Source organism: Globicephala melas, chromosome 15, assembly GCF_963455315.2.
Source record: "Globicephala melas chromosome 15, mGloMel1.2, whole genome shotgun sequence".
Taxonomy (NCBI): domain Eukaryota; kingdom Metazoa; phylum Chordata; class Mammalia; order Artiodactyla; family Delphinidae; genus Globicephala; species Globicephala melas.
Window position 1 is genome coordinate 81503619 of NC_083328.1, and position 19700 is coordinate 81523318.

General features: G+C 56.1%; 1 protein-coding gene across 2 annotated transcripts in view; it reads right to left on the bottom strand.

Annotated features, from left to right (window-relative positions):
* Positions 1-17606, bottom strand: part of PMEPA1 (prostate transmembrane protein, androgen induced 1) — a 58505-nt gene extending 40899 nt beyond the window's left edge. The window contains exon 1 of one of the 2 annotated variants that reach the window (XM_060285121.1): positions 17517-17606. Coding sequence is in view for 1 of the 2 variants with exons in the window: in XM_030841749.2 (XP_030697609.1) it covers positions 16538-16649 (112 nt within the window). In the remaining variant the exon portion in view is untranslated. Of the gene's footprint in view, positions 1-16537; positions 16684-17516 lie in introns of those variants that run through there. The other variant, XM_030841749.2, reaches the window with a different exon arrangement.
* Between the last annotated feature and the right edge of the window lie 2094 nt (positions 17607-19700).

Genomic DNA, 19700 nt, shown 5'->3' on the forward strand with positions numbered 1-19700 from the left:
GTGGGTTCAAGGAGCCACCTGTTCGCCCTTTCCTCTCAGTTCTTTAGGACCAGACCCAGGCCCAGGGTCTGAGACCTGGGGTCCGGGTGCGGGAAGGTCTCCGAGTCAGGGGCTCTTTAGGAAGAAGCCTAGCTCACACCCCAGCTGGAGCAGCCTCACGGGGTCGGGCCCCCAGGGAGCCTTGACACCACCAAGAGGCTCAATTCTAGTCTCACGTGGGGTCTTCAAACAGCTCCCGCCACCGTCTGTCACGTGCAAACTGTTTTTTTTCTTTTTTTAACACTGATTGATTGATTGATTTTTTTCTATTTTTTTGGCCGCAACACGGGGCAAGGCGGGATCTTGGTTCCCCAACCAGGGGTGGAACCCACGCCTCCTGCAGTGGAAGCGCAGAGTCTTAACCACTGGACCGCTAGGGGATTTCGACATGCAAACTGTTCGGAAAATAGGAGAAATAAGCACAGCTCTGCCAAACCCCAAGCCAGGCAGGTGGCAGAACTTCCCCCCAACGACGGGACATGTCCCAGCAGTGACCAGGTGATGCTGGGGGCATCTCAGCCAGAGGGCAGGAGCCCACACCCGCCGCGAGGCCCCGGCCGGAGCTGGACCCACCGGGCCCTGCGCTTCCCTTTCTTCCCACTGTGTCTCCCTCTCCCCAGAGCCGAAAAGGTGCATTAGCAGGCTACGTAATAAATCACAGGTCTATTCTGCAAAACATCAAATCATTTCAGGCAGCGCAGGGCAATTAAATTAAGGAGATTTTTCCCATTACAAAGAAAGAACGTAGAAATTTTGATTCAAACACACACCGAGATCCGGATGACGCACAGCTGTGCGGGGCAGGTCGTGGACACCCCGGCCCCAGAGCACTCCTGTGCAAACCACGGCCCTGAGATCTGGTGGGGCAATGGGTTTGCTTCTCCCCACTAGCACCTTCCTGAGGATAAAGCTGGAGCCCGTCACCTGCCGGAAGCTGCTCGGAGCTGTCTGTCTGGGGGAAGGATGAGAGTTTCCCCTCCATCCATAACTCTACCCGTGAACCTTCCCCTCGGGTTCCCGCCCATGGCGCGACCCCGTGACCTAGATCTCATTAGAACTGAGTTGACCCCGACCTTCAAACGGCCGGGTGACCTTAGAGGGGCAAAGAGCAAAGTGCTTCTACTCTGCAGGAGGTGCCGTGAGTCTGTAATTGCTTATTAAAGACCCCCGAGGACTCCTCGGGGCGCGCATCTTAAACATCACGTCAACCAGCCTTCCTGACCTTTGCCATTTCCAAATACCCCGTTAAAGGAACTTATATTCCTTGATATTTAAAAAAAATAAATACTCGATCGACTGAGTTTTACTACTTAGCCTCGTTTTAGACAACACTCATGAAGTCAATGATGTGCTGTTTTTGCTTGTTCCGCTCTTCCGTATTTACATTTAACATACATTAACCTAAGAATAGAACCATTAAATATGAAATACCCATCCACATGCCATCTAAAATTTTCTCATGGGCTGCCAGTTTGCTTTGGGTCTGTCGATTTCTTTGACCTTACAAGGTCAGGTACTTATGACCCAAGTGACTTCTGTCCTCTGAGCCCCAGCCTGCCAGTCTGAAAAACAGATCTAGGAACGGCAGCTCCTGCAAAACTGCATGTCGCACGGTGCCTGGCAGTCACTAAATACCTGGGGTGAGCTATGTGTTGTCACGTACAGCCCCCAAAATTCAGAACGCTTACTAACATCCCCATTTTACAGACGAAGAACTGAGGCCTGGCGGCCACGAAGCTGGTAAGCAACACAGCCACGATTCTGAACTGGCACTTGGCCTCGGAAGCCATTCTGCGGGTATCCTTTTCTTCTTCAGGGAATGCTCGAGTCCCAGTGTCGGGGACCCCGTCTGCCAGCTCCACACCCTCCAGTGAGGCATGCCCCAACCCCCAGGACATACAGCTCCATCCCGAGGTCCGAGCCATCCGTCAGCCATCAGCCGTCAGGAACTCAGCCTGGGTGCTCTCTGCTTGAGTAACCACCTCCCCCAGACATGATTCATACCTGTCTGGGGTCACCCACATCCTCATTCCCTGCAAAGGAATGCGGGCCAGGTGAGGCGGGCTGGCGGGCTGGCATCTGTGGCTGGCGGGGCCGTGCCAGGTGGCGGCAGAGGTGTAGCCTGCTGAGTTTCCAAAGCCTCTGCCACCACCCTGAGTCTCCCTGGCTAGGGCTGGACAGGTGCCCGGGCCCCAAGTGCCCGTTTATGGGGCTCAGATTCAGGTTATAAAAGCTCTTCCCCACGAAGGCGCCTGGAATTCCACACTTAGATAGTCATTCCTCTGGGTCCACATGCCCCTTTTACGGGGCTTTTCCCTGTTTGAATGGCAGCCCTGTGGTTCATCCACACAACTGAATGCCGCTCAGAAATAAAAAGGAATCACTACTGAGACACACAACACGGATGGATCTCAAAGTCAGGAGGCCGAGTGAAAGAAGCCAAACAAAAAGAGTGAACAGGGCTTCCCTGGTGGCGCAGTGGTTGAGGTTCCGCCTGCCGATGCAGGGGACGCGGGTTCGTGCCCCGGTCCGGGAAGATCCCACATGCCGCGGAGCGGCTGGGCCCGTGAGCCATGGCTGCTGAGCCTGCGCGTCCGGAGCCTGTGCTCCGCAACGGGAGAGGCCACAACAGTGAGAGGCCCGCGTACCTCAAAAATAAATAAATAAATAAATAATTAAAAAAAGAGAGTGAACATACAGTGTGACGCCATTTATGCAAAGTTCTCCACTCAGAAAATTTAATCCCTGAGATTAAATTTCAATCTCTGAGATTCTGTGATTGAATCTGCAGTGACTGCCTCGGTGAGGGGCAGGGTGGGGCAGGTACAGCCTGGGAGGGGCCGGGGGCCGGGTGCTGAGACGGAAGGTCCCTCGTCTCCATCTGGGCACTGGTAACATGCACAGACACGTGCCAAACCTCATCACAGTGCACCCTTACGTCTGTGCGCTTTCTGTCTATGAATTATACCTCAACAGACACGTCACAGCAGGGGAAGTGCAGATTCCAAGAGGAAGTTTAACAACTGAAGGGAAGGGAAGGGACAGTCGGTGAGGTCTGACTGGGTCTTTGCTGCGCCTTCCTTCTCACAAGAGCCTCAGGGTTCAATTAAGCCCGTTGTACAGAGAACAAAATTAAGAAGGGAGGGGAAGGAAAGAAATGGTAGGGGGAGAGGTATGAGCAGGGCTCATCGGGGGCTTCCAGGATGAGAAAATCTTGTGTCTGGAACATTCCGCCTTCAACTGCAAGCCCACCAGTGCCCTGTTCCCGCCTCTGCGGGATTCTCCCTCCCACCCCCCGGGAAAGATACCCTTCGAGAAGAGACGTGCCGCCCCTGGTGAAGCAGAAAGCCACACGTTGGTAGCCAAGAACCCAGAAGGCAAAGGTAGGGGCAGCTCACGCTGAAGGGTGGGTTAAAGGCGTGTCCGGCAGCCACGGGGGCAGAAGAGGAAGCCAGGACGGTGGGTGCCCAGCCTGATCCTGGTGAAACCGGGGGCCCCTACCATTCCCTGAACTAGACGGTAAGTTACAGGCCCCGGGCCCCCACTCCACCCACCAGACCCCAGGCCTTCCCCTGCACCGCAGCTGGCAGAGGCCTCAGGGGTCGCTCGGCTGCTCGAGCACCCGGCCTGGAAGGACAGGACAGGCGCTGGAAGATGAGGCTGACGCCAGGGCTCACGGGCCCCGCGGTCCTGCTGCCCAGCGCACAGTGACACGTGCAAGTGTGAGCTCCGGCCTGGCTCACACGGAGTCCCGCCAGCCTGCTGTCCTTACAATGACGACATTATTAGTGGCAGCGCTCTGATTAGCCACAGAAAGGCTTCGGGTTGAAAACTAGCCCGGATTTCCTCCTTTCCCTCGACTGAATCTCAGTTTCTCCATCTGTAGGCACGGGGTGGGGGCCAGCCCAGCGGGGCTTAACCACAGACGCACCCTGGAAATTAGCCGGGGAGCTTTAAGAAGCCCCACTCCTGCCTTGGGGTGTGCCTGAGGGTCAGGGTTGCAGACCTCCCAGGGCTTCCATGACCAGCAGGATGGAGAAAGGCTGTTGAGAAGGAGGCTGGAAAGGGACCTCAGTCCTAATGCTCTCTGGACCCTCTCCTCGCGCCCTCTCCCGAGGCACCCTTCTTGGGGAGCCCAGGCCCTGCCCAGCGCCCCACAGGTCACCATGACCCTTTTCTCCCGTCAGCTGCAACCCGACACGGGACAGATTCCTGCTCTCGCTGGCACGGAGCCCCGGGATCGTCGCCGGTGACCATTCCAAGAAGGGGAGCGTGTGCAGGAGGGATGAACAGGACGCAGGCCCAGCTGCAAAAGCCCGAGGGCAAAGGCGGAGAGGCCTGGAGTCGGCCACAGCCTTACACGGGCGACAGGCGGTTCTGAAGCTGGGGGGACGGCGGGCAAAGCACAGACTTTGGAGTCCCGCAGCCCAAGTTCAAATCCTGCTCTGCTCCTGGCTGGTGATCTCCGCCCCCTGGCACATGCCTTAGCTCCGCTTCCTCCTGTGCCAACGGGGTTGCCCCGAGGGCGTACACGGTGCTTGGTGAGTGTCTGTGACTGTTGGCAGGAATGGCTGGGGCTCGAAAAGCCACACTGCCACTAAGGCAATCAGCAAGGAAACAGACAGAGTTGCTGGACACTGGGGGCTCACTGCCTGAATACTGACTGCCCAGCTCCTCTCCTTTCTTCCTCTTCTTCCTGAAGCCCACCCCCACTCACTTGGGTCTATTCCAGGAGAGGGTTTAGAGCTCATTCTCACTAGACTGCAAAAGAACGCTGCAACATGCATCCCAGGTAAAAATGGAGGCTTCTGTGACATTTGAGTTGGTGACCCCGATTTTAAAGAAAGACAAATGAAGTAATATTGGGGAGCTGAGAGTAACATGGGTAGGGGGCTTACTCCAGATCTCACCATGAATGAGCCCAGAGGATTGGGAGAGACCCAGGCCTGACAGCTGAAGCCGGGGCCTGGGTCACATCAAAGTGGTGGTACAGCCTTAAGAACTCATAGTAGGGACTGTCCCCGACGCGTCAGGCAGCCCAAGGGCCTCCATGTGACATGACGAGCAGGTGGGGAGTCCCGGTGGCTGCATGCAGGAGCAGTCCCTTCCCTTCCAGGAGTTCTGCAGCCCTTGCCACTGTCCCATGCTGGGATCGATTAGCAATGTCTGTCACGGGCAGCAAGGGGAGTGCTGCTCAAACGCCACGCACTCATCCCTGATCCACACTTTGAAAGTCACAAAGTGGTTCCATAAGTACCAGCTAAATTCTCCTCTAACTAAAGAGTTATAGGAGCTGAGGATCCACAGATACCCGAGCCAGGACCTTACTCAGTGATGCGGAGGACAGGATACAGTGGAGCAAGTCACACAGACGGAGAATCAACCAGACGAGGAGACTTCAGAAGAGAAATGGCCACAGGAAGAAATAGTCCTTAACTAAACATAAGCGACTTCTGGGTTATGCACTTGCAGGCAGGGCCCAGATTCACGTGGATGACTGGAAGTTGGACTCATAATTACACCTCTGCGCCACGTCGCAGGCGACTCTAATTACCCTCTGGATGGGAGGATGGTGACAATTGTATTTAGGGCGAAAAGTAACTAATAAAATTAGACAAAATTAGCAGTTCCACGTGTAAGTCCCCACACGCTACAGATTAATGCAGAGACTTGACAACTGCAAACACCTAATAACTGTCCTTGTTAGAGACATGAGAGGGGGGACGGGAGTGGCCCCTGACCCTTAAGCCTGGACATCTGAACTATCCCGCGGTGAACCTAGTGGATAGACTTTTTAAAAAGGCAATGTTCTCTGCATTTGTGGCTTTTGGGTTGAAAGTCTGCTCTAGGTTTGCCTGGGGGTGTCCCTAGATGTCAGCCTGCTCAGAGATTGGGATCCACAAAACACAGGAGAGATACACCCGAGATAGGAGTGCATTTAGCTGTGGTCCATCAGGACGATCAACAGCAGCAAACGGAGGGGTGTTCAAAGGGCTGGCTGGTGTCATTTCATCGGCTACACTCACCGATGTAATTGACACCCTTTCCATCATCTCGATGCAGCCATCTTTTTCTCCCATACTGTAAACAGATTAGAAAAAATTGTTTCCCCTGTGGCTGTGACCCCCATCGGCTGCTCAACTCAGCCCCGTATGAATCATTCCCGGCTCACCGCGACTGGGTTCTGAAATGACTGGACGATAACGGGGCAGCACAGACACCAATAAATGAATCATGCCTTCCACAAGACCAAACCTTTGGCTTTTACAGACACCAATTTACAACGTAGAAAGAAAAGAACAAAGAAATTACTCAGGGTGTTTGCGCAAAGTTGATTCATAGGTTTACAGAATTATTACCGACGAAATTATTTTCAGGAAGGCGATTAGACCCGTGACCAGCTGCAGGACCTCAGCCTGAATTCTCAGACTTGGGAATTCGCAAACTGGGGCAGGGGCAGATACCAAATTCCTGCAGGTCTCCCCAGGCTGAATGGACCCTCCCTGCCTCCTTCGCTTTCTACTTTCTTCTGGAGGGTTATTTAAGACCTTGATGAAGCCTTGCTGTGTAGCCACATGAGCTGTGTAAAGGAAGTACGCATGTACGCACTTAGTTTTACTAAACGTCTTGGTGTTGACATTTATTTTTTATTCCTGAAGTGGAGCAGCCGTAATAGACCACACAGATTCTCCCTTCTGTGATCGGGATTTTGAAATACATCATCTACAACCACCAGACTCTTCCACCGTCTCTCAACTGACGTCCACTGGAGGGACATCAGAGCAAAGCTACTCTACCTGCTATAAAGCTTAGGCAGATGGAGAAAGAGCGCTTGCTATGGCCACGTGCAAATTCTGAGCCTCCCCAGTGTAAATGTGGCCTCTGGGACGAATCACCCCACAGGGCTTGGGTTGACGCTGTTGGTCAGGCGGTTTGAACGTTATAGGGCAGCTTCAGCACAGTCTGAAAGCATCCCCGTCAGGAATGTCTGACCCTGGTGGGCAAAGTGACATAAGCGAGAACAAAACTGAGCTCACGCCTGGCTGACGCTCTAGGGCAGCCCCACTTACCAGCAGCTGCCCGGACCCTCTCAGGCAAAGCAAGGCAAGGGGAGCGACGCGGCCGTCTTGCGGAATCTACTTCAGATGAGCAGTCAGCAACCAGGTACCCAAGACCAGCGGGGCTGAAAAAACCTCTTTTGGGAAAGGGCAGTTTGCTTTGCCCAAGATGTGCAGGAAAACTGACTGAGCTGCTCGTTTCTATTGCTTCTGAGGACAGAGCCTGGGAACCCTGATTTTACCTCCCTGGGGGAGCCCAGGGCAAAGCACACCTGCAGGGGGTGTGGGGATGTGGTTCCCGCTGTGGCCTCCAGTCGGGGGACCTCCGAGAAGTCTCCTAGCCTTGGGTGGAATGCACACGTCTTAAAATATTCTGCATATTTTATATTATAAATATAAGTCTATATATGTATGTATTTTTTATACCCAATGATATGCAGTTTTACATATTAAAGCACATAGTTCTGCATTCTTAACCACTGACACCCACACAGATCCACAGCTGGATCTGTCACTTTTGCCTGCAACCGCAAAGCCAGGGATAGAAACATCAGCTCCTGCAGACCTTAAGGACCTACAGAGACTCTCCTATCCCTGAAGCGTGACAGCGATGATAGAAGGTGACGGATCAAATGCCGGCAGTTACAGAACCTCAGTGCACGCTCCCAGCAGCCACGGGGGTGACGAAGGAACACCATAAATCCACTCTTTCACTCACTGCTTCATTGTTTACTGAACATCTACTCTGTGCCAAGATCATGCAAAAGTTGTACGCATCCTAAGTAGAACCTGGCACAGCTGCCCCCAGCCCCATCACCACCGAAGTCCGTATTAGGGACAGAAGATATGGGACCGTTTCTCCAAACATCAAAGGCACGTTGGTGTCCTGAACTCATATGACTGTTCAGTGGTTTAAGGTGTATCTGTCCAGCCCCGGGGAGCCCAGCGCCGGTGCCGGGCATGGGGCACCAGGAGACGTTTCCAGAGGACAGTGTAACTTTAACAGCTGTGGCTCAAGGAAGACAGAAGCGAACTTTACCCACAACGTTCAGATCCCAGAGCCCCTGGGAGTTTACACTTGTTACCAAATAATTAAAACTCTATTTTCTGCCAGGAGAACCACTTCCCAAACCCACCGACTACAGTAATAAATGACTATAGTTAAAATACATCTGAAGGTAAAGAAAACCAGACCCCACAATGCTTTCAACATCCTACAAGTGCATTGCAGAGGCACCGGTTCTAAGCCAGGTGACCACCCCCTTCCTCCCCCCACTCCAGTGAAAAACAAATACATATCAGACTTTTCGGAACGTCCAGAAGATCCGATCACCACCTGGTTACCTCGGACGGTGAGTCACAGTAGCTGCCTAACTCCTTGCAACGTGTGGGTCTCACCGTCACATCCGAGCGGACGCCAGCTCCACCGGGGGTGACAAATGGATAGAGCAATCAAAAAACCCTCCGAGTCTGAAACAGCTGTGTGCGGAAAAGAATCGTCCTAGAAATCCCCCTTTTGGGGGCGAGGGGCAGGCCCGGCGATGCACCTGTGTCATTTCTAAGCTCTTAGTGGCACTAAAGTGACGCTGAGAGACCCCTTTCTGCGTGGGTTTCAGTACCTGCCCCCGAGGCAGAGGTGGGGAGGGGGCTGAGGCATGGCTTCCTGCCCCAGACAGTGGAAACATCACTGGAGCATTCAAAATGTTTTGTGCCCGCGGTGCTTTTCATTGCTGGGCAGTTGTCTTGACAAGCTATGAAGCAGGTGTTAATCTCCCCTCTGTTTCGCAGAGGGGCAAGCGGGGAAGCTTAGGAGGGATCCCCAAAAGGATGGTTTTCCAAGTCTATATCCTGACCACCTCCTGTCCTGCCTGGAATCTTCTAGGAGCCTGCCGGCCCGCCCTGCCCCCTCCCTTCCCCCCTCATACACAAGGTACCAACCAGGCTCGGGGATATAACGAACAAAATGGACCCCAACCTCTCAGCGACCAGAGGGAAGAGAGATGACACAACTCATTACACAATATTCGATACCACATGATAGGTCTGGAAAGAGACCCACAGGGTGCTCTGGGAGCCCAAACACAGTGACCAGTCTGGGAGCCCGGGGGGCCTCCCCGAAAGACGCCTTGAGGTTGCCCCTGTTTCGGTTTCCTCTCAGCCCTCCTCCCCGAAATGAACTCATTTTCTTGTCCCTGTCCTTACTAGAACGGCAGCCCTTGGAGGGTACGTTTATCTGCGTAGTTGTCCCCTGATGTTCTGCGGTGCCCAGAGCAGCACTTGGAACAGCGCCCGCGGTGCAGGATGAAGCGCTGAATTACTCAGCACCTACGGGATGCTCTGCCCCACGTAGGTCCCCCGTAAAGTCTAGATCTTCATCATCTCACCCTGGCCAGAAGGCTGGCAGTGCTCAGACCCCGGACGGCCTGGAAATCCTAGGAAAGCTAAGCTATGGTCCCTCCAGGAACAGCCCTGGGCCACTTAGCAAGCCCCTGCCACAGGATTGGATGGTGGTGGTCTGGGGGTGCAGGAAGGAGCAGGAGACAGAGACAGCCTGATGCGGGACACATGTTTGGGGGAGACCTTTCCAATGAAAGTCAGTCAGCATGCTGTCCGACTGCATGCTCTGAGATTTGTTTTTCCCTCATGAATGGGAGTCGGTGTGGTGTCATGGGGAAGAGACCACGGGAGCATGGGCTGTGGGGTCAGGGAGCTGAGGTTTGAATCCCAACAGAGCATCAGTTCCTGGCTGTGTGACCCGGAGCAAGTGTCTTACCCTCTCTGATCCCGTTTTTGCATCTGCAAATTGGTGATAGCAACAGCTCTCTCACAGAGTTGTTTTGAAGATTGAGAAAAATGCGTCACTAGTACCTGGCACATAATAAGCTCTTCATATCCAACTAGGAAAGCGAGTGGAAACAAAAACCCATCAGTCACCCTGGAAACAGGAGACAGAAGCTGTTCTGTGGCTCCTGGAAAGCCTGGGGATGCCCCCAAACCTTTCTCAACCCATCCCACGGTGCTAAAGCCCCTGCTCCCCTCGGCAAGCCATTCTGGGACCTTTCCCGGCTTGGTGACAGACACCTCTACCGGTGCCTGACGAGGCCCTGGCAAGACCCTGCCATGTCAGGGCTTGGTTTTGTGGTGCCACCCAAAGGAAAGTGAAGTCGACGTGACTTCATGGAGGGCACAGCCCACCTGGGGAGGTGGAAGGGCAGGAGCGAAGACGCGGGTGCTCAGAGGTGGAGCAGTGAAACCCACCGGGGAAGAAAAGATCACGGTCTCTTTCTGATGGCTCGTCCTCCACCCCTGCACCCTCACTTGTTCAAAATGGAAATGAATTTTCAAAGTGAGAGCCTCAAACCATTTGGAGTTTCTGGGCTGTGTGCTCCCAACTGTCTTAGGAATGGACCCTGTGGGGTATCTGGTGTCAGGGTGGTGCTTCTTCATGGCCACATACCCTCCACCCCCAGAGCCCAGTCTCTGCCCCCAAAGCAGGCTCTGGATTCCAGTGACCCAGTGGGGGACCCTAAGAGATGTCTGGGCCTTCCTGGGCCAAGGCTGGGCCTGCTGGAGGTTTGCCAGCCAGGGACAAGGAAACTCACACAAATATTCAATTATCTCCACTTTCAAGGTCATGGTACCCACATGGGCCTGTTCGTTCCAACATCCCCAACCAGTGCCGGCAGCCCAGCCCCAGGGTGGAGGAACCCTCTTCTGAAGTCCTTCTCAAAAGGCAAAGTGCCAGAGTGTGACCGCTAGGGGACAGGACAAGTGGGTCATCGGGTCTAGTTCACCGCACTGTCACCACCGACTCCCATGAACGCAGAGCCGTGCACACGCCAGGCCACACTTCCCGAGAATCATCTTTGAATCCTCCCAACACCCCAGCACACCGGAGCTGCTGTCACCTAGACCTACAGATGGGCCAAGTGACAGTGAAAGGTGACACAGCCAGCAAGTCTGGGAGTGGGGCAGAGCTTCCATCCCTCTGGCCCTGGGTCACACTCTTAACCCACTTCAGCCCTCGGGAGAGAGAGGACCTGCGAGCAGGTGAGAAAAGAAGGAACTGTCAGTCCTTAGAATCCAGGAGTTTTACAACAAAACCTAGCTGTCCAGGTCCCTGAAACTGAGAGATCTGGCCTCACAGGGCCCACGTGACAACGGTGAGCCCAGTGGCAGTGGTCCCTTTAGGCAGGACGTCCGTCCGCCATTCTCTGCAGCTCCCCGCTCCGAAACAGAGGATACTGAGTTTGCCACCCTGAACCGTGCTCTGCTGGCCTCTGGAAGGCCCGGAGCAGTGGGGTGCATCCCCTCTGCTCCTCAGGCACACCAAGAGGAGGGGGCACGTGGCACCCAGCCCCACCCCTAGCCAAGCGTCTTCACACGCACACATGCAGGCATGCACGCGACACCTTTTAAAAAGCACAGAATGTGTCCTCGGCCTTGATCTCCTCCTCAGCACGTGTACCATACAGGAGCCCAAGGCTGGCAGGAGCACAGTCTCCGAGACTCGGCGCGCCAGAGCTCTTTCTCTTCGCGTGGGACCCCAGGTGCCAAGCTGCCTGCCAACTTCTCTCCGGGTGATGACACCTGGAGACAAGGCCACGCGGGCCCTCTGGCTTGGGCGCCCCCCCACCGCCCCGTGTCCTCCTCTCCAACACTTCCTTATGTTTTAACAATTGACCAAACCATGCACGTTTAAAAACCCTGAGACGAGGTGGGGCTGGTACGTGGAGGTGGTACCTGGGCACACCTGAGCTGGCCGCTCTGGGGTTACTGGGGCTCAAGTGCATCTCACCTTGTCCCGAAGTTAAGCAGCTCCCGCCATCCCGCCCCGCCAGCCTCCTCTCCCAGGCAGCCTCACACACAGCTCCATCTCCCTTCCTCTCTTTCAAAGGGAGAGTGCATACATTTGCACAACTTATAGGGGAGAAAGTATGTGTATGTGCACTTTTTTCCTTTGTGTCTGTCTCACACGCCCAGAAGAAGCTGTAACCATTCCCAACCTCGAGAGAAGCTGGCCGGAAAGGTAGAAAGGGGTAGCAGCTGAGTGTGTGAGCCCATACGTGTGCGTGTGTGTTGGCATGGGTGTGTGTGCACACGCGTGTGTGTGCCTGTGTATGCGTGTGTGCACAAAAGCCATTAGTTATTCTGTGGCTTGACAAACACTAAGCTCACCCCTGCCCGCAGGACGTGCTGGGCGGGGTCGCTGGCTTAACCCAGACTTCCTGGGAAGCTGTGGCCAACGGCCTGACCTGAGATCCAGTCAAAACTCAGCCTCCTATGGCGCCTCAACCTAAAACCCGGACAGTCAGAAAACATATGGGTTAGAAGTCCCAGGTGAGGGGGTCCACAGGGGTAAGAGCTGGTGCCGGCTGGACGCCCACAGTTTAACCGGAAACCTGAACTATCAGCTTTCAAGGGTGCCCGAGTCTTTCCTCCTAATAAAGGCAAATCCAAGGCGAAAACCGGAAATCTCATCAAGAAGGAGCCCCAATCCTCCCTGCGCGGCACACGAGAGGCGCTCAATAAAGGCTACGTGGACGAGTGGCAGGTGTCACCTTGGGCGTTCACAGGGGCTGATTTTGGAAAGGAACTGAGGATCGTCTTCTCTCCACTGAGATCTGCCCTCCCGGCCCCTCCAGCCCCCTTGGAAAAACCAGTAAGTGATTAAAACGGTGGTTCTCAACCAGGGACAATGCGCCCCTCAGAGGGCATCTGGCAAAGGCTGGAGACATTTTTGGTTGTTGCCACTTGCTGGGGGGAGTACAACCCTATTCCTGACACCTAGAGGGTGGAGGCGGGGACGCTGCTGAACAGCCAGCACACAAGACAACCTTCCCTCCCAACAGGGACTTATCTGGCCCGGGCGTCCTAGTGCCAAGGGTGACATACCCTGGATTCCAGCGTTGCACATGCACAGCCCATGTGCCACACAAGCCACCAGAAAGTGGGGTTCCTGTGAGTTTCGGAGTCTCTAGTGCGTGGGGATATCTGTTTGGAATCGGAGGAGAGGTCGGGGAAGAGGAATCCGAGGCTCAATGGCTCTGGTTGTGCTAAAAAACCAAGCCACCACCATAGACCCTGTCTGCAGAGGTGCAGGGCGCAGCCAGGGCAGGGGCACCTCCCAGGACCCTCCAGAAATGCTGCCACGAGAGCCAACAGCTGTCTGGCCCTACAACTCGCTCTGTCCAGAAGGCACAGTTAGCATCTGTCTGCCCCCAACGGCCTCAAGCAGAAGCTGGAGGAGAAAGACAGGGGGTAATTGCTAAGAGATGCAGCAGAACTGTAAAGAGGTCAAAGAATGCCAAGAAAAATGCAAATGCGTGTGCCAAGAGGAATCCTTTCCTCAAAAGTTGCCACATCGAACTCCCTGGCTGTCATCTCCGGTGGGCTGTCACTTGAGCTGGTTGTTTTCCATTCCAAGAACCCTGGCTCTTTTCCGAAATGGTGTATTTTTCCGTGGGGTGAGTTCTGAGAACAGCAAAGTCCCATCGGACAGCAGCCCACAGCCCTCGACCCTCAGGAAAGATGGGGGCCCCTGGAGAGTCTTGGCAGTGTCTTGTCAAAGCGAAGACCATCCCAGGTATCTGGCTCCCTCAGGGCCGACCCAGTTCCCATTCTTCCAGGTGCAAAGGAGATGTTGCTGATTTCCTCCAGCCCCCAAGTTCAAGGTGGACCTACTCTGGGGCCCCTGTTCCATTTTCAAGATGGTGTGTGCGTTCCATGAGAAATAACCCTGGGTCTGAGTCTAGCATTGCTTGGGGACCTGGGACAAAGCTTTCCACCGCCACTTCCCCTCATCTATAAATCGAGGGTATGAACCCCGAGTTTGCCCGGGGTCCGCCCGGGTCTGATATTTGGGGCCGCTGAAGACCCACACCAAGGACCCAGCGCCATTCGAGGGGCAGGAAGCCATTTCCCGCACTGGTGCCTCCAGCCAGACTTTGGAGAGCAGAGGTCTCGTCTTGAAAGACGGTAGAGTTTTTTATTTCAACCATCATGGTCTCGTTTTTCAGATGAGGAAACTGAGGCCCAGGGGGCTTAACGGACCTACCAAGGGCAACCTCTTCTCTTCTAAAAGAGGAGCCACCCGGGCACTGCTCTGCAGACCAACTCCAAATCCACCTTCAACGTTCCAGTTGAACCCCCAGCTCAGATCATGAGAAAGGCACAGCGACCACTGCCCGTTTCTTTTCTCCCTTCAATTTTCCCTTCCCTCCTTCCTTCCTTATTTTTGTATAAAGAAACTCCAGGCCTTTAAAGCAGTCCTCATCAGACTGTTTCCGGGAAATCTGATTAGCACTCGCAACAAACTGTTATATTATACCTGCGCTCTAAAGACCGCTTCCCTCCCTGCCCTGGGCTTTCTTCCAGGAAGTAGAGGGCCGTGTGTAAAAAATACACTGAGCATGATGACTAATGGGCCACCTCAGGGCCAGCTGGAGCGGGCCAGGGTTCCAAGCACTAATAACCTCAAGGGTCCCATTCAGACGCTGAAGCACAGCGGTCAAAACAGGCATCGGACTTAACGGCCTCTCGGTGTCGCGGCCAAAATATTGTCAGGGCTGATCAGCCCAAGAAGGCACAGAAATAAAAATGAATTTTTTAAAAAGTCCCGAACACAAAGAAAGAAGAGCAGAATGTCCGGCCATGCTCAGCCCTCATCACGGATAAGTTCAACCTGACAGTGTGGACCGGGGTGCGGGGAGTTCCCCAAGGCAGTTTTACGGGAGGGGGAAAATGAGGCACGAGGAGTACTTGAGCACCAATCCACTTAGCACCAGAGAGACTCTCCAAACATGTGCGAACATATTTTAATAATATCCTCCTGCATTTCATTAGCCTCCCGAGTTCACAAAGGGCCTTTGGGAAGCAATCTGGTTTAATGCAACTCAATTCCGCAAACGCTGGCTCTGGGCAGGTTCTCCTGGCATCTCGCTGGCCTGGCAAGAGGCAGCTGCGGGGGGGGGGGGGGGGGAGGGGGTGGTGGTGAGGGAGAGCAAGGCTTTCAATTCCAGGACTGGAGGGAGTGGGGACCGGCAGATGGAAGGACCCACCACCAACGCCAGCCAGCCTGCCCCAGCAGGGCCGGTCATGGGTTATTTTTACCCCTTGCGCCTCACTGTACAGGCTCAGGGGTCGAAAACTGTGGCAGCCGCCTGCGGAAACTGGCTTATGAGTCACCCAGTGACTGCCCTCGCTCAGTGGCGGCTGCCTCTGGACTCCTGGTCCCAGATGGAAGAAGGCTGGCCCCAGCAGGGAAGGGCTGTGTGCCACCCTCGCCTGGGGAGATTAGGGGAGACCAAGGGGACACCGAAGCTCAGAGACAAGAGGTCTCCAAAGGGTAGGTTAGAAGGCAGTCTCCTGGGGGTGCCAGTCAAATGCCCATCCACCCCAGTGTTCACCTGGGTGGGCTATGTGTGACGGACGTCCAGGCTTATTTGTCTCAACTTCTCCGAGCACAGGGCGAGTCAGCGCCAAGCTTCCAACACTCCCCTCCCCACCCTTGGTCCACCTCCCCCTTCCAGAGCAAGGCAGTCCCAAATACAGACAGCCCCAAACTTTGACTCATTTGTAACCACCGTCCCAGCCAGACTGAGCCAAGCTGTCCAGACAGAAGCTATTTATAGGTGCGTCGGGGACACAGACAATCACACAATGACACACACTCAGGATCCACGTTCGCCAGACCCGCCAGCGCTGAGCCCTGGATTCAGACACCTGGACGCAAATGGTCCCCAGACCCCCAGAGAGATGCACACACTCAAGAGAGGCACCCAGACCCGGACACAGAGAGACCCTGAGACCCACTCGGGCACACACACTCCTGGGGCAGCCCGCGAGCCAGACACACAGACACGACAGAGAGAGGGACGCCGAGACCTAGACCGAGACACCCAGACACGCACACTCCACAGACGTACGGAAACCCACTCACACAGACCGAGACCCACAGAGCCACGCACGCTCCAGACACACACCCGGAGCCCCAGGCACCGCGCAGGCCAGACAGTGTCTCACACGCCTGACACCCCCCTGCCCCCAATCCAAAGTTGATAAAGAGCCGGCCTAATTGCTCCATCGCGACTGCCCTTTAGGGAAATAAAATGGAAACTTCACGGATCCACCCGCCCCAGCCCTCCCGCGCCGGGCGCCCCGCCGCCCTCTGCGCAGCTCGGCCCCGGGTCCGAGTCCTGGCGGGCGGGGCGCGGGCAGCGGGGGCCGTGCCAGGCTCGCAGCGCCGCGGGACAAAGCCGGGACGGCCGCCAGCTGCCGCGAGCCGGGAGGGCGCGCCCCGGGCGCGGCGGGCGCAGCCGGGGCGCGGGGCGCACGGCCCGAGGGGGCGCGCACGGCCCAGGCCCCCGCCCGCATTTGCGCCTCGACTCGGGGTCCGAGCCTGACGGGGCCTCCGGGGAGGGGGGCGCGGGGTCACTCACTGATCTCCATGCTCTGGAACAAAGAGCGTTTGCAGTTGCACGTGCAGGAGACATTGGGCTGCCCGGCGGCGGCGGCGGCGGCGGTGCTGTTGACCCCCATCAAGCGGTGCATGGACGGCGCGGCGGCGCGGCGCGGGGCGCAGAGGGCTCGGGGGCGGCCGGGGGGGGCTCCGGCCGGCGCCCGGCGCTCGGGCCCCGCATGCAGGAGGCGCGCGGCGGGGAAGGCGCGCCCCGGCTCGCCGGGCTCGGGGCGCCGCCAAGTTCCCGGGGCGCCGCGGGACTCAGTGCTCGGGGCCGCGCTCCCCTGCGCCCCCCGGCTGCCCCTCCGCAGCCCCGGGGGCGTCGGCAGTGCCCGCGGGTGGCGTCCGGGAAATGGGCTGGCAGCCGGGGCGCGCGCTGCCGCCGGGGCTGAGCCTCCGCTGCTGGCTTCCCCCAGCCGAGCGCCTCCGCCGCCGCCGCCGCCGCCTCCTCCTCATTCAAGTCCAAGGAGATCGGGTTTCGCTCCGAGACCGCGGTCGGAGGCAGGCAGACGGTCTGACGTCAGCGCTAGACGGGGCTGCCGGTTCCCACCGCGCGGGGGCCGGGGAGGGGGCGCGCGCTGCGCCAATCCCCGCCGAGGTTCCCCCGCACCCCTTCCCCGGGCCGCGGGGCGGGGTGACGGGGAAGGGGGCGGGCTCTTAAAGGGCCAGAGCAAGGCGACCCGCGTAGACCCAGGACCCGCGCGGCGGAGGAAGGGCGCAGCGTCCCCTCCCCTACGGGGGTCCGTTAGGAAGCTCTGCCTGGCACAGACCAGGCCCGGGGCAGCGGGATTGTGTCCCAGCCATCGCGGGTGCGTTCCTCCCAACCCGGTCCCCGGGGTCCTTGACCGAGGCTCTCGGGGGGAAGCTTGTCCCCCACCCCCCCAGAGAAGCACGATGTCCCTGGGACTCGGGGCAGGGGAAATTAAGGGAAGGGGGGAGCCCTCCAGGTTACCCATTACCTGATTTCGCAGTAAGCTCCCCGACTCCAGATCTGCAGCCCCAGGAGGCCCCAAGCCCACTGCGCCCCCCGCGCACTTTAACCCGACCGAGAGGAGGTAGACTGGGGAAAACTGGAACTCGCGTAGGCACGCCCCGGACAGCTCCGAGAAACGCCCGGGAGCCCTTGTCATGTAAATACGTGTCCGGGACTCGTAACTTCCCAGCCGGCGGGGCCCGGAGCAAATCCACACCCAACGTCTGCTGCCCGAGGGGCCACCGGCTTGGGGCGGGGTGGCGGGCAAGGGGCACAGCTCGGGAGTTCTAAAGACGGGGGAGGAAGTGCGGGGGTGTACTTTTATTTCAAGTTTTAATTACAGAAGTGCTGCAAGAACACATTCTCCTGGAATTAAAAAGATATTAAAATATTACGTAAGAGGCCCCCCTCCCTGGCCCATCTCCACATCCTCTCAGCGATTCGGTGCGTCCTCTCCTAGACCCTGCCCGAAATCTCCATTTAGTTAACAAGTACTCATTTACCATGCGCCAGAAACTTATCAACATGAACGCAATCTGACGCCTACTCTGAGGGGCAGGAATATTATTATCCCCACTTTACAGACACGGAAAATGGCCAGGGGGTCACTTGCTTAGGGTCACACAATGGAGGAGTCTAAGCTGAACCCAGGTCAGCTCCCCACCCTGGCCCCCGCCCAAATATTTTTAGTTCTTTAAATACCCACAGATCCCTGTAATGCCTGGAGTTTTCCTAATGAGCGGAGAATACTCTTGCATTTGGGAGGGGTAGGTGTTAAAAGTTACTGGCATTTCCTTTTAATAGACGGGAACCAGAGCTGTATCTTGTAAAACTCACTGAATGGCAGCCCCAAAAGTGGTGAGGTCTCTTCCCCAAGGGGGCACAGTGATGCCTCTTGCTTTCTTAGGAGGGCAGACCCAGAAACTTTTTCTAGAGGGTTCAAGCTCAGGAGTGATTGACTGGTGAGGGAGCCAAGCCCAGGGGCCAGGGAGGGGGGAAGCGCTCAGGGCCTACGGTGGAGGGCGCCCCTGCCATGGGCTGGACAGTCTCAGCCCCTACCTTAAGGAGGGGTCGATCTCACCAGCAGGTCCAAGGAAGGAACAGGGGAGGTCTGGCTGCAATTTGACCTCAGCAGTTTGGAGAAAAAGCTGGAGAGTCAGGAACACGCCTTGGGGAGTCCCTGAAATTGTTATCAGGGCCTGGGGATGACCTTGAATCCCACTCATTCCCCAAAGGAGACCACCAGCCTTGCCCCTCATTTCAGCCATTCCTTCGTTCATTCAATCAACAGACTTGCACTGAGCTCTAGCTAGCCCTGAGTGCCAGGGATTCAGTGAGGCCAGGGGCAGCCCCTGCGCTCCTGGATTCTCTTGCAGCCGATCTGGCCTGTCTGGCAGCAAGAATAACACACCGCTGACTGTCTTGGAAATGAGGCAACATTTTACACAATTCAGGCTAAACTGCCCCCAGGCAAAAGGAACCAGTTAATTCAGCGGATTAAAAACAAACCCACTACACTGGCCTCTGGTTCATCTGTCTGGAGCAACGGCACTGGTCACATTTAATGAGCACCTATAATGTGACCCCACTGTTTTGATGGTGACACCTGGGACTAGTTAGTGGTCTCCGTCCTGGCTCCAAAGCTAGTTCTGCCTGGAGGCCTAATGCAGGGTCTCAGTATGGCGGTGGCAACGGCACCTCCAAGGACGAGTGGGACACAATCATGTGACCTTGCTGAGTATCTTCACTTCTCTGACCTCAGTTTCGTCCTCTTCAAAGTGGGGATGCTAAAGGTGGCTTTGCCTGGGGTGATTGTGAGGGGGTGAGGGGGGCAGTGCCTTGGAAGGGCATAAGAAGAGGGCTGAATATATATTAGCAGTTTTGCTATTTAATCCTCATGGAACCCCGGCCGGGGAGGCTCTGGCCTTATGTTGTTTTCACTTTTGCAGACGAGAATATTGACAGTTGGAAAGCCTTCCCACAATGACAGGGCCCCTGGCTGAGTGGGTAGCAGGAAAGGACAAAGATGCTTTGGAAGAAGCATCCACTTGACTACCCACACTCATGGGAGGCTTCACGTGTGCCTAGGGCTGCCAGATGAATGTGAATGTCAGATAAACCATGAACAATTTTTAGCATAAGTGTATCTTGTGCAGGATTTGAGACATAC